At 38.1% G+C, this 15,377-nt stretch overlaps 1 protein-coding gene across 1 annotated transcript in view; it reads right to left on the bottom strand.

Moving 5' to 3' along the window:
- LOC121346612 (chondroitin sulfate proteoglycan 4-like) overlaps positions 1-15,377 on the bottom strand; it is a 33,463-nt gene that overhangs the window by 5,829 nt on the left and 12,257 nt on the right. The window contains exons 6-8 of the mRNA XM_041424575.1: positions 9,661-9,859; positions 5,782-5,913; positions 1,506-1,678 (exon numbers count right to left, since the gene is read on the bottom strand). Of these exons, the coding sequence (XP_041280509.1) occupies positions 1,506-1,678; positions 5,782-5,913; positions 9,661-9,859 (504 nt within the window). The remainder of the gene's footprint in view (positions 1-1,505; positions 1,679-5,781; positions 5,914-9,660; positions 9,860-15,377) is intronic.

The raw sequence follows: 15,377 nt of genomic DNA, 5'->3' as shown, positions 1-15,377 counted from the left end.
CTGAAAAGAAACTAAACGCCTTCATCTCCATTACATGGAAAATGTACAATGTTTGTAACATAAATGCGATTTTCTTCACTCATACTTAACTCCCACACTGAACTGAAAGTTTATTTAAGATCCTTTTTCTTTCTGTTATATCTCACCCTCTACCAGAATAAACAGCAATCTTGTTTGGATCCTTGAATTCCACCTGCAAGAAGTCATTTAGCTCTACTTGTCTGAAATTAAAATGGCCAATAGAAGTATCTCCAACAGACAAGAAAAGCATACTTATTATTTCAGCCCAAAACCTTTCACAGTTTATAAAGTTAAAAGGGAAGTTAGCTATACATTACCAAAAACTAAAGTTACAGAGAATAAGTAAAATGTTCTGACATGGTACTGTGCAATACACACACATAATGGTCATATCCATAGGCAAAAAGAGTGACACTTCAAAAACTTAGCTGAAATATTTTCTGTCTAACATGCTTAGTTGTTTCATCTAATACTCAAAAAAAATCACATATTTTGGGATCAGAAGGGTAAAGTGTAATTATACAGTTCTTTGCTTTCATAAAACAAGACAAAACTCAGCAACTTTAGAAACAAGACCAATGACGTAATGGGATTACAACATGTTTTTTATGAGAACCATTCTGTGTTCATCTTGATTTATAAAGTCCAGGTGGAGACCCATTCTACAACCAACCTTGGTCAGGTTGTTTCAAAGCCTGATGACAACAAATAAAAATGCTGTCCATTTTCCAGGTTTACTGCCCAAGTTTCAAATTCTGGGCAACAGATTTTCTTATTCCTTCATATACTCAATCAAATAGCCGTATTTAAAACCTGTAAAAATATATTTTCCCATGAGCGAAGTCAGAAGATTGACCCCATTTTATCTCCCTCACTTTGATTTTCTAACAACAGCTTAATGTATGCTGAAGATAGTTATATTCAAATTCTGCACATAGACAAGTAATTTCTTTTGCAGAAGAATTTTTCAATCAAGTTACATAAGCTGCCACGTTTTAGTCACTCAGTAAGAGAGCCTGTATCACAGTTAAGATACTTCACACACTTAGTACCATAGCCAATCCAGTCAATAAAAGTCATCTTGGGGACAGCCATGAGGACTTTGTACAGCTGAAATGGATCTGATACTTGGGACTTTTCACAGAGAAAAAGGCTGCTCTTTCTGCCAAAAACTAAAAGCTTCCAACCTCTGACTGCTGGTTAATGGCACCAGAACAGCTCTTCCTGACAAATAGTTTTACAAGCAAAACAGTGGGAATTGCCAAGACCCTGCTAGTATCCAAGCAGAAGGGAACAAAAGTTCTTCTTTTGTTCATTCCTAGATGCCAGATATTTAATGACATAGCAAATCCTGGTGATTGCACTGATGGGTCACACATGCCTGGTTACTTAACAGATATAAATGGATCACACAAAGAATGAGCAACTGAGATGCCCTCTGAAGTAACAATCTACCCCCTCAACTAGCTGTTATAAATGCTTACCATAGACTGCGTAAAACTGTAGATTTCCTGAGTGGTATCATCAGAATCTACTCTGATCAGCCTTCCAAGTTTTGGGGAAGTTACAACCACAAAAGTTATAGTTCTGTTTCCTGCACTGGTCACATCATTGGTTACAGCTTTCAGATCATGTTGTGAAATAGGTTTCCTGGAACCTAAAAAATGTCAAGTATAGGAAGAAGATTTACAACAGATTTTTTTCCAAAAGTCTAAGTTTTGTATGCACTACTCGCACTCTCACTCAGGTATTCTCCTTAGCATTTTAGTAACATTTTATAAGATCAGCAGGGTTACTCTTTTTCTAGTTACCTTCTGGTTACAACTCTTCAACATCTTTTTCAATTAAAAAACCCATTAGTAGGATGTACCCACGTTTTAAAAATGCAAAAAATGCAGTTCTCTTCAGCACATGTAATCGCTAAATACTGGCTTCTGCAAAACCTGCCTGAAGTATAGAACAGAGCATGTATAAGAAGTTCTGTTTCTACATCACGTGTCTAGAGCCAAATTCAAACTCCAATGTTTTTGGTATTCCCAGTTGCCACAGAAGACATAGGTGATTTGACTCAGAGAAGAGTCAAAATGGCGAAGTTTCTAGTGAACACATAAACAAAAAAAAATCAATCATTAACAGAAGTACATTTTATCAATATGAAATAGGATTTTAATTAAATAAAATTAAAACACAAGTACTGAATTAAACAAACTAGGAAGAAGACCATGTAACAGAAATAACAGCCTGAACTGAAATTGTGTATTATGTATTAAGACAGATGGAGACTGAGTGTAACAAAATTGTTTTAATACATAGCACAACGCTAACCTTATTAAGGTTACTACCTTCTGTCTTCAAGATTATAAAGAGCTTTCTAGAATTAGTCAAACCAAGACAATTTTTGACACAGCTGGGACAATAATTTCCTAGCTAGTAATTTCCTAAAAGAAAAAAAAAATTATCTGGCTTCTTTTTGATGCAGTTTCAAGGTACACAGTCAGCAAACTAAAATTTATGTTCAATAATCATTTTAGAGGAGGAAGATTCCCATTATCCTATTCCCCTGTATCCCCACTTCTGCCAAATTTTTCAGATTTTCTCTTCTCCTTGAGCAACAAGCTTTAAAGGTTTCAATACATAATTTCAAAGACTATATGCTACTAAATATACTCGAAGTCTGAATTATCAATCTATCTCATACAAGAATAACACAAAATAACACAAATATTTTATATATATATGCCATAATATTCAGAAGAAAAAAACATGGTAAGGACAGTGAAGAATAGGGATGCTTTGAAAGCCATTATTAATACCAGGAGCCTGCTTGTTCACATCTGCTTGTGCTCTGGTTCAAATAACAACTACTCTGAAACAGAGCTGTTATAAGATCTTCTGTCTCTTCCTGTTTTCCCATTTTTACCTTCCCATGTCTCTCTGTGTCCGTACTGCTTTGAAAAGTGAAGGAGTCTCTCAGGTTGAGAAAAATTCTCCCAGACAATAACTAATTCAAGAAGTCTCCCTCCTCTACCTCTCCCTTCTTTTCCATTTTTTTTTCTGTGACAGGAAGATATGCACATGACCTTGTGCATACAGCAGATGTGGTCAAGAATGTGCAACTTAGCACAACAGTTAATCAGACCACATAAACTGGCAAATGCAGTTATTTGCATAACCTGCTAGTTATGCAAATCAGGCCTTATTGCCTTAACAGAGTAGGACAGAGTGACCCTAAAACATGGTCACACTGTAGTGATGGAAGTTACTGCTCCAATTTTTCTTGACCATACCAGGTCACCACACGACTGCCATTACAGAGCATGGCCGTGGGGAGCAAGGGATCTGCCACAAAACTCCCTCGATTCCTAGCAGACCTGACCTCACTCACTGAACACCACAGGCTGAAATAAAGTCAAGAGACACAGACAACATAGTCTATCATGCTCTTCTGTAAAATTAGCATCCTCCCCAAACATAACCTTCTCCTTCATCCACTTCTCACCTGAGAGTTGAGAACTTCCCTGGCACTCACAGTAGTCCTCTGGTCTGACACCGCAACAGAAAGAGGAAGGTTATTTGCCAGCCAGCAGACTGGGTGAAAGAAAATGAAGTGAGAACACTGCCTGTGTGTTCCCAATCACAGAAGGAGAGATCACAAAAACCCCACCCAAACACAGGGGACAGGAACAGGTAGAAGAGGAAGACACACAAAAAGAACAGGTGACACTGAGTAGGGTCAAGCTAATCAATTCAAGTAGAATGCAGCAGCATAATGTTGGCACCTCATAATTTTGTTACACATTTTTACTGCCTGCATTTAAGATTTGGAAAATGCTTTGGCATGAGCATTCTCCCTACCACTACTGAACAGTTATAAATCATCTCATCTAGAGACTGATTAAACAGCTCTGCTTCCAATTAACTACAAGTCAAGCTTACTCTCCTCAAAGAAACTCAGCTCATTTCTTTTTTGAGCAATTGCCTTCCTGAAGCAAATCCTTCCATTGCACATAGCTAGCACACAGTAGAAAAAGCTAATATATCTAGCAGTCAATTTTCTGAGTATGCGGAATAAAACAAGCTTCTGTTAAAACAGAAAAAAAATCTATGAATTATATAAACAGATCTGGTATACCCAACAGAAAAAAAGACAGCAGTTCATGCTCTTGTAAAATTGCAGAACAATATGCTTTAGAGAATAGTTTACACCCAGTCATGACATGGTAAATTCTTCACAATAAATTAAATTTTTACTACTCCAGAGAGAAGATTTCTCAAGCTGGCTAAAAAATGTGCCTTTTAAGTAGGGCTATAAAATTTAACAGGACACTGGCTGTTGTTTTTATATATAGTAAACATTTGGCACCCTAGTTGTTGCAGTAGTTATTTCATGATGGCAAAGTACAGCTGAAAGCCGTACAGCTCCAGAATGTCTCTAAAAAATACGATAAAGAGAACATGTAAAAAAGCTAGTAACACTTTATAACATCTAAAAGGAATTTTGCTAAGGCAAAGTGAGAATTCAAGGAAAAAGCTTGATTACAGTTTGCAGTGGTGAAAGAAATACTTCATTTTCTAAATGGAAAACCTGATTGACAGCCTAGAGACTTTGCCTTCTATGGAAGTATAAGGCATACTTTTCTTACAATTATCATTGGCTTAAGATAGAATTCCAGTAAATCCCCGTGCCCAAGGCAACCTTACACACCAAAATTGCAGGTTCATAAGCGTTGTAAGTGGATTTATGTGAATCCCATTTATATTGACTGAATTAGAAGATCATGCTGTTACAATCTCATTTTTTGTTGCCCGAGTTTAAGAGGCTTTTGCTGCAAACCTTTGTTTATGCAACTTATATTCGGCAAGTGTAAGAAGATAAAGTGCTTCTCTTCCATATCCAATTAATAAATCAAGGTACAGATTACAACCTCTAGAACTCTGCCAATTCCCAGTATCTCTCTGATTCTACAGATCACATTCAGGGAAACTAAAAAAAGAAGGCATCACAAACAAAAGTGTGATGCAAGACACTACTGAGAGAAAACTAATCTTTATTTCTCCTTTAATCCTGCAATAAATGTTAGATTCCTAACTCGGATTACTCTTGCCAGTGCAAAGGAATAAATGGCTCTGGTGAGACCTCTTAGCACATCAACTCCTTCAATGGCATGATTTCATTTAAAAAATACTCAGCTGCTGAACCAAGTAGCTACAAATGCACAAATATGAAAGTTCTCCAGCCTTCTGATTCGTCACTGAGTCTGTGCTTCTGTCTATAACTCATTTTAAACAGAAGAAAGTGAACTAGCAATCTAGAAAACTTACATGTGCTACTCACAGTCTCATGGCCACAAGCTTCACTCCTCTATTGCTTTTGCAAGTCACTATCACAACCACCAAGACATCTCTAAATATCTGAATGGACTACAGAGATTTTAAACAAACCTAAATAGGAAATCTCCAGAGCTTAGGCAGACAGTGTTATTATCACATTGTAGTTGTATATTTCACTGCCAGTTTCTAAGACTCCAAGCATGCACATATCAAAAGGTTAAACACTACAAAGCAAAAAAGCAGCATGCTGTTTGAAAAAACATTAACCCTTTTTTTAAAAACACACAGTCCCAGCTACAGTTTTCCATAGTTTAATCAGTTAATTATCTGACAAATTATCAAAACAAATCAGTTAATTATCTGACAAATAACTCTATATCAGGCAATACTTTCAAGTGGACAAAATCATGATCATCTCAAAAAACAGACCTGGAAAGACTTCGAGTCCTTTGTTCACTTCAAGGCTAATGATCAGCATCTGAGCTGTGATACTAAAAATCTGTCGGGGTGCAAAGTTCAAACCATCTGTCACCTGAAAGTTGAAGCCTCCAGACATTGCTCCTGTGAAAATCAAAACCATAAATTTATTCTTGTATTACTCTGTCACAGAAAACACAAACAAGCACTGGACACCTTTCACTCTTGGCTACAGAGAAATACTGTTGAGGAATACGTTCAGGGCAGGTAGCTCTGGGTGAGGCTGCAGTGGAGCTGCAGGTTAAGCTCTGGGTGGCAGGAGCCTGAGGCAAGAGGTTGAGCCTTTGCTTAACAAAGGGCACTGGGACCTGCTGCCAGGGGACCAACACTCAGAGACATGGCAGGAGCTGAGGACTTCACACTTTAGTGGCTTAGACTGCAAAGTCTTTTGGTCAGGGTACCTTGTCAGGGGCTCCCAGCCAGAGCCATTATTCTGTAGTTGCACAATAATTAAATTATTTTAAGGATACAGGCACCTGAGATTCTGCTAAGGGAAACCCAGGGTGAACTCAGTGAGGAAACCTTGTTTGACTGTGTGAGTGTTGGGTATGTCACACAGGGCTCACTGGAGCCACCAGATCAGAAGGGGGGTCCATCTCAACAGTCAGTCTTGGGTGGTGTCAGTGTGACTTCTTTTTCTTCACTGACTCAGTGGAGCTGAAATCTACTTAAACTTGGGAAGAAAATTACTCCAAAACTTCTAACTCCATTTATGTCTTAGGAGGGTCCAAAGCACTTAGGCAGTCACTTTTTGGCAAAGAAGGAATTTGGGGAGCAAGGTAACTTGAATGTGCTTTCATTTTGTTTTATATTTAAAGGTCTGAATAAACTCTCGGGTTGCTTCCTTAGCCTCTTCGCTGCACTTCAGCTCTGCTGAAGAAGGTATGTTGTCACAGCTTAAAACTATTTCAGAGGTTATGTGTACTCATAATAAATGCACATTTTTCCCTTTAATCTTAGGTTTTGTATGTACTTTGGCACAAGCAATAGCAAAATACCTCCAGGAGTCTGAGTGGATTCCTGTAAAAACACATGTCTCAGAACTGACAGGCTGCTTTCAAGAAGAGGGTCCCCATGTTGCTCAATTAGGTAAAAAGACCAAAAAAAGTGAAACATTAAGTGTTGCAAAGAATTACCATGCTCTTGTATTTGCTTTGCCCAATTTAGCCATAAGATACTGCTACAACAATACAGATACTGAAAGCCAGAGAGCACCACATACTTTCATGTAAACATCATCATACTTTGCCTAACTATAAATTAACATATCAGAAGAATTAAATGTGTGTTCTGAGATTACAGTTAAAAATACACCTAAGAAATGCTCTTATATTAGCCAGGCAGCTGAAGCAGCTCTGGAAGATATGATCATATTGTTTTTATTGTAAAAGCTCCTATTTTCTGATATATTCTAATAAAAAAGAACCAGTTGCTTATTCAAAAAAGCATCTGGGAGTCTACTATTTGTACTAAGTTGAAAACAAACCTGCTTAGGTTTTTTTTTTTTGCCTCACTTGCTTTTTTGGCTAAGGCAGGTCAACTGCTTGATTGACATAGACATTTTGTCATCAGCAGTCAGGAACAGAACTTCATCCACTGAAGCACTGCTTGGGTGGAGCATTTATCACTTTATCAGAATTAATTTTTTAAAATGTGACTGATCAGAGGTGATTAAAAGGACACCAGAAAGAGTGTTTGTAAAAGCTGCACTGAGAAACACAAAGACTTCAGAACCAACAAGAGTTCAATTTATTGCTGCCCTAAGAAAAACATTGCCAGGGTTTAAGGGCAGGGCCCATACTGCAAAAGTGACAGAGGAGCACCCTAGAGTGAAGCAAGAGTGAAAAAGACAAGGAATTCTTACACTGAAAGAGGGGTACAGAAAAGGAAAAGTGTGTTCCAGTTTTGCATTTACACTGGTGATAGAACAATCAGAGATTATGGAAGAAAGAAATAAAAATCCAAGGGGAAAACATGAGAACAAAGAGGAAGATTTGCAACTCACACCACAGAATAAGCAGCATAATGTAACTCATAAGGCTGAGCAATGTGAAGGGAAAATTCTAAGGTCTAATTTAGAGGCATAAAAGCGAAGTATAGTAAAGAATTTCATTGGCAGTAAAGAAGACACTGAGAATGAAGAGTCATTGCCACGTACAGGCGTAAAAAATTATAGTGCTATGAGAAGTAGCCAGAGGATGGAAGAGCTGCCTCAACCAAGAAGAACCTGCTGTTCCCTTTGGAAAGTGCTCAAGTGAGTAGGAAGAGTAGATGGGGGTACTTCCAAGAGGAGACAAAGTAGCCAGCACATACTGTAAGACTGATGACAAGGAACAGAGGAAACAGAAAAGGGATGAAAAGCTGAATGACAGCAACAACATAAGGAAAGGCCCCAGGTAAGGCTGGAGGCAATAAGATGGGAGTAACAATTACATTTCCAGCAACAGGTCAAGATGAAGGAGGGAAGAAAATTGCTGACCAAGAAATGCAAGGAAGTGAAATGACCAGAGTACTTTGTGAAGCACTGGAGACCATGAGGTTAAGCAGACAGCAGAGCCAGAGCAGCTGCAAGATCTGACACACAACCTGGGTAATTTTATATTACAAATTTACTCTACACTCCCACTCACTGGAAAATGAAATTTTTTGTTCTTTTCACTTTTATTACAAGATTCACTCCCTAAGACTACACATGTGCATTTGCCCTTTCTGGAACACAGAGCAGATTAATTTCCTCACACTTACCACTGTCCTACCATCACAGGGCTTCTTACATGTCAAAGTCTCCCTTGGAACAATTTAAATAGCTTGGCTCACTTTTATCATGCTCTTGACCTTTTATTTCCTGACCAAATTATTTGAGCAGGATACTCACAGCTCACCAACAGCTGATTGTAAAGCAATTTCAGCAACACATATGCACTTTTCAAGACAGTGCATTATAAGGCAGAGCACTTTGGCCTCATGAAGACACAGCACAAATCTGGAGTGACTGCTGCATCCAAGGGAGCACTGGAACTCCAGCCTGCCTCTGGGCTGGCAAGAGAACAGTGTATCTCTTACATCTCCATCCCAAAACAATGACTTATTCCTTCTGTGGCAACTCCTTTCTTCCTTCAACTGAGGCAAGTAATATTACAGCTGGAGCAGGAAACAGGCAGCTATCACCCTGTGAAAGCCCTACTCTTCTGTCTGGAACCCCACTGGGAAGTTCTTTCCTGTGGCTTCCCGCCACTGCCACTCAAGGATGCATGAAGCTGCCCTGACTTCTTTTATTCTGCACACATTTTCCAAATGGAAAAATAACCCCAATCTCTAGCTCTGGATAATAGGAGAAAGAGTCAATATTTAAAGCTTAATTCTTTCAGAACCTGGAAGGCACACTGATATCACAGAGATGAACCATAACTTCATCATTCATCACTGCACTATGGCAGGTATCTATGAGACTGTCAGTCCATGAACAGCTCTGCGCTGTAACAAGACAGAAAGGCTTCAGGAAATTTTTGATCACAATAGTCAAAAAAATGGACTCCTATCTCTGAAAGGTGCATGGAAATGTTCCCCTACTGCAAAACTGCTTTGAGAAAGAAGGCTGCTATCTAATGAACCACAAAAAAACCAAGGTTTCCCAGTGAGCACACATTAAGTAGACATCACACATCTAGTTTCGTTTCTGAGATAATGTATAACCAGTGTATAATACTTCACATAACCAGTGTTCTGAGGTCTTTGTGGCATTACAATGGGACCTTTAATGGATTATAAACGCAAATATACTGAAGAGGACCACTATTCTGGTATCAGATGTGGTATTTTGAAATCACATACCATTGTGTACAAATACCAGCTGCCCTTTAATTATATGAGCCTGGGTAAAAGCAAGGATGCTCTTGTTTGGAGAAGACTTCAGAGCCAAGTGTCCATTGCTGGGTGGAGTAATAGAATACACCAGTTCTGATGGTGAAGAGTCCTTGTCTTCTGCACAGAGGTCATCAACAGTTATTTCTGCAACTGAACCCACCCAGACCTAGAAAAGCAAAAACAATTTTAAAAATAAATAAATAAAGAAAATCCATACAAAAAAAAATTTGGACAACAGATGAGGGACAGGGATGTATGACACATGACTACAAGAAAAAGTCATGCTGTGCAACACTAGCAGCTGTAACAGGTTTCTTAACTGTCCATCCAAATCTCTGATCATAGACTGGCATAGCTCATCCTGGAAAATAGCTTGCTAAATACAAGACCTTGAAATAATACAAGCAAACACACCCTACCCCAGTTAAGAGTTTCAGACAGTTGGAGCACAAGTGCTCTATTTGTCAAGCATTATACAAGTTCTTAGAAACATAACAAAAATTGTATTATGATAACTGAGTCAAGAAGATCCTTTCCAACACATACACATGAATATTAGTGTCATGCATTTCACAGCAGGTAAGGCACTGAATACGTTCTACTTTCACCAGCAGAAAAGATGAAAGAAAAACAGCCTGGGGACAGCACAACCTCCAACAGAAATGGAACACTTCTTGTATATGTACTATCTTCTTCTAGCAAAAATGCACTAAAGGCCCTTTTTTAGTGCACTAAAAAACCCAGAGATGCTCAGTCAGAGCACTCAGGGAGATGAAACAACTAACGCCTCTAACGGCTGCCTACCATTTTTGCAAGGTTACAACTGCAGAAAAATAGTTAACTAGTTTTTAGAAAGAAGGTATAAAAACCATTATTTACTTCTGGTAAATCTAAATCTGGAGCACATTCTAAGTCTAATTCCAGAGAAGAGACATGAGATTGATAAAAGGACTGGAGGACCTCTTCTATGAAGTCAGTCTGAGAAAATGGGGGCTGTTCAGCCTGGAGAAGAGAAGGTTGTGTGGGACCTCAAAGACACCTTCCAGTATCTGAAGGGGCCTGCAGGAAAGCTGGAGAGGGATTCTCTGATAGGGACTGGAGTGCCAGGAGAAAGAGGAATGGGTACATACCAAAAGAGGGGATATTTAAGGGCAGGGCCCATACTGCCCTTAGTTAGGTATTAGGACAAAATTCTTTACTGTGAGGGTGGTGAGATACTGAAACAGGTTACCTAAGGAGGTTGTGGATTCCCAGATTCTGGCAGTGTTCAGAGCCAGGCTGGATAAGGCTTCAAGCAGCCTGGTCTAGTGGGAGGTGTTCCTGCCCACGGCAGGGGGAGTTGGGACTAGATGATCTTTAAGGTCCCTTATCTCAAGCAGAAAGGACTGCTCTCTGGGTTTCATTCCTATCTGACTAGATAATTTCTTGTTTGGAAATGATAAGCGATGGCCCATTTTGTTCTTCATCTCTGCTGTATGTATCTGGAAGTACACACAGAAGTGCTAACAAAGAACAATACATATTTATCTCAACATGAAGTAAAATTTCTAAAATATTCACTACATCAATATCAATTATTTCCATACACAATTTATAACATAGCATAAAATCTTAAGAGCTTAACCTTTAAATACCTCAGCTTGAGCTTCAAAACACAATGCATCATTCCCTGCTGTCTTCCCAGGGTCTTAGTACACTTAATAAATATCTGGTAGTAACATCACACCAAATGGTTGAAGGGGACAAATGATCCTTAACAAAGAGCATTTTACCTCTGCCAAAGCCAAAAATCAGTAATCACAATTCACTAAGTATTAATTCTACTTTTTAACATGAACCATGAAAGAAAATTTTTTAAGAGACTGAAATTTGTGTCACCACACTTCAACAGAGGAAAGATTTAATTCTAGACTGTGTCACAAAGTATGTGCCACGGAAAAAGACATACTAAAATGAAGTTTGATTTTTTTTTTCTAATCAGTAAGTTTATAATAGAAAACACCTTTCAACTAACTAACTTTTCAACCCCTGAAATATGTATTTTGCTGTAACGCAATTATTAATATTAAATTTTGATAAAGAATTACACTTATGGTACAGAACAACAACTAACCGCACAGGGTGACTTAGTAAGTGGCACCAAATAAGCACATCAGTGTCACAGGTTTTGTACTGAGACCCTTTAATTCATCTCAGTAGAGCATTTGCCTAGATTATTCTATGAAGAAAATAAAAAGTTACACACAGAATATGCAAAAATATAAGAAATTATAATGGACAGATGTTACTACAAATGACTCACTAAGTTTCAAATTATTTTCCTTACTAAAGGAAAAAAGAATTAAAATTTCTAATTACAGAAAACTGTTTTTTCTGTAATGTCAGTATTTAATTTTGTTGTCCCAGCCCACTATCACTTAATGCTTTTTAAGTACTATACATGGCCTGCAACATGATCTTCGAAGAACGGAAGGGGAGATCTAAGACCTGGAAAGAACCATAGGGAAGCAAACACTGAGAACATTGAGAGCAAGAATGTTACAAGCATATTATTTTTCATATCTGAGATGAAAATCTCCTTGAAGAGCACCATGAAAACTGTATCTGAACTTCCATGAAGTAGCATGACACTGATTTTTCATATGCCTAACATATTCCACAGGTGTAGTCCAAAAAAAGGTTCTGACCTTGCTGATGTAAAATAATTTATTCTGCTCTACTTACAGGATTCAGCTCATCAGTATTTCCTTGCATGCCACATATTGTACCAGACAGTGTGTACTCACATTTTAACTCTAGAGAGCAATTTAGAGAAAACAACAAAAATAATCTGTTGAAATTTGGGCATTTTAAAAAAATCTAATTCTAGGAAATTCTCCTGTTGCCCTCTTGTGGCAACAGGAGAATACAGTAATTTCATACCATTGCCACCCATGTATTTAAACACATATAATTGCAGCATATAATGCCAGGATAGTGATTTTCTTCAAAACATCCTTTTTCCTTTACCCATTCCTATTCCAGAAAAAAAAAGTCCATAGAACCTGTGGAAATTTTAAGAAATTCTTATACCTAAAATGCTGATAATTTAAGTTTCTTAATAAAAATACATCTCACAAAATTGTTGCAATGGAAAGCATTTAAATTAAATGCATTGCAGAAGTTCTCAGGACAGTAAAACTTTCTGCATCTCAAATGTTATGTCATAAATTCTGAGCCAGGGGGGAAAAAAAACAACAAAAACAAAAACACCTTAAACCCTCATTTACTTCAGCTTCCTGAAGAAGAAAAAATAGAGAAAAAATTCCCAAAATGGCTGGATGTCTGTCACTCTGAAACTCCCACCATGGTGCTCATAACATTGATAGCAACATACAAGGCTGTTTGAAGAAGGGATGTTACAGCTGTCTCTGAAGTGAGGAAGCTACAGTTAGACTCATTCAGCATACATACACACACCCAATAGTTTCTTGCATTTGGACAGAAGCCCATGACAAAGGCCTAAATTAACTTCCATATACCCACAGCAACATCACTGGCCACATAATGCACCTCTTCACAAAAGCCACTTCTCAGCAGCAGATGCCACATCCCAGCCTATTTTTTTAATCATTCAGCATTTCTTTCTGTTGTGACCTGCAAAATTTCTGAGGTCCTAAACTTCAGTCAACTCCCAACAGTTCCACTGGACTTCTGTTTTTACAGTACTTGTCAGTCATTTTATACTTTTGTACATTTCCAATCTTACAAAATAGATAAAATTGCTACTGAGTTTTTAAAAGCAACATTTTCTGTTATTCAGTTTCTACCACTAGTAATGTTCTTGAGGAGCACAGACTGTTTGGCTGAACATGGGGCCAGCCACCATCACCCTACAAAAGAATGCCCATCACATCTCAATATTTAGCAGGACTAAGAAAAATCCATTTTTTTCCACCCACTGAGGATGCGCAAGTTTGATTCGAGGAAGGATCACCTCAGCATATTCCTCCTAGCAGATAACTTGACTGCCAGATTTGTTTTAAACTGCACATGAATCTGTGAAATTTATTTATTATTCAGTTTTAGACTGCACATGAATCTGTGAAATATGTGTACATATTGGTAGCCACTCACAACAGATACAAACTTGATTTTTCAACAATAGCTTGTGCATGATTACCAAAACCACAGGCAAAAAGGCAGCATCCTGGTTCTAATACACAACTGCCTCCCCAGTAGAGATGATCAGCTCTGGGTAGGTGAAGCTTTGTTATCCCTACTCTCAGGAAGCCTAGATTCACAGATGTTTTTAGAAAAATTGCAGTGCACTACACAGCCTTAGGTCTGTTAATAGACTGCAATTCCAGCAGTTCAATGCCAACAGTTTAATGCCAGCAATGCACCAGAACAGAGACCCCAAAAAACGTGGCTGAACATGGTGCTCTCTTCTCTATGACTAGACAAAGATTACTGCATGCTGTACTGATGTCTGTAGAGTACCACTGTAATCACTTCAGCTGGGGAAGATTTTGCTCTGTGCCACTCAAATATTTGTGAAGGCAGTGTGCTCTTCTGCCAGCAGTGTCTGCACAGGGCAGGCTAAATTCTGTTGTGGGCACCTGCTGATTATCTTTTTCCACTATGAAGCGGTAAAATACTTCCACTACAGCTAGTTAAAAAATAATGTATTTTCTCACATGAAAAGATGTGAAATACACAACACAAGATTACCATCATTTTTACAGTAATACACTCTCCCTCTCCAACACACAATTAACTACATAAAATTAAATGCATGTTTTGGTACAACCTACTTATAAACTGCAACACAGACCACTGGGAATGACTGCAGCTTCAAAATATCCTGCTTATCTTCTTTCAAGCCTGTTCCTAAATACTTTCTCCACGTTGATGTCTTCCAGGTAGTTTACTGTGACCACTTAGCTGACCATGTTCATTTCATCCTGATTTTTGGAGTCACTTAATTTGTTTTTACTAATCAGACCTCAGATTGAAAGTCTTCACAAGTCGGGGCTTTTTGGGCACAGTGTCTTTACTAAAATGGTTCTCATTATTGACTGCTATCGTAACACAAACAAATATTATACAAATACGTCCTGGTTTAAATACTATTACTTAATTAATTAATTAATTAATCCATCTGAAAATGCACTGAAACTGAAGTGACAGTAGTCATTTCTGTAGTGGTAGGTAACTTTTCAAAGATCTGTAGATTAAAAAGTCAGCAATGGTTATTAAGAGCTAAAGGTAGCTTTGGCTAAAGGTAACTTTAAAATTTGCTTCAGGATTTTCTGGGGGGAAGGCAGTTAGAAAAAGTTAATATGTTTTTTCTTAGCTCACAGTATCACACTGTGAATTAATAGCTCCAGTGATTGGACTAATATTTTGATGACCCCAGATTTCCACAGATTGCATCATCTTATTTGTAACTCTTTAAAAGGGAACCACTCCTGTTTTGTTGGGAAATACCCAACACATAATGAATTCTCTCTTGTCCCATCCTACCGGCATATCTGGACAAGAGCAGGCAGCAGAATGTACTTCAGCAGGTCTGACCCTTTAGTGCACTTCACGGCAAGTGGCATAGGGTTGGAAGGCTGCGCAAATACAATAGTGAAAAGTTGGCATTCTCATCATCACTATTCTTGGTACTTTTCTAAGTTACAAGTTCATTAACAGCC

The sequence above is a fragment of the Onychostruthus taczanowskii genome, unplaced genomic scaffold (genome assembly GCF_017590055.1).
Source record: "Onychostruthus taczanowskii isolate IOZ18803 unplaced genomic scaffold, ASM1759005v1 scaffold83, whole genome shotgun sequence".
Lineage (NCBI taxonomy): Eukaryota > Metazoa > Chordata > Aves > Passeriformes > Passeridae > Onychostruthus > Onychostruthus taczanowskii.
This window is presented reverse-complemented; position numbering and strand designations above follow the sequence as displayed.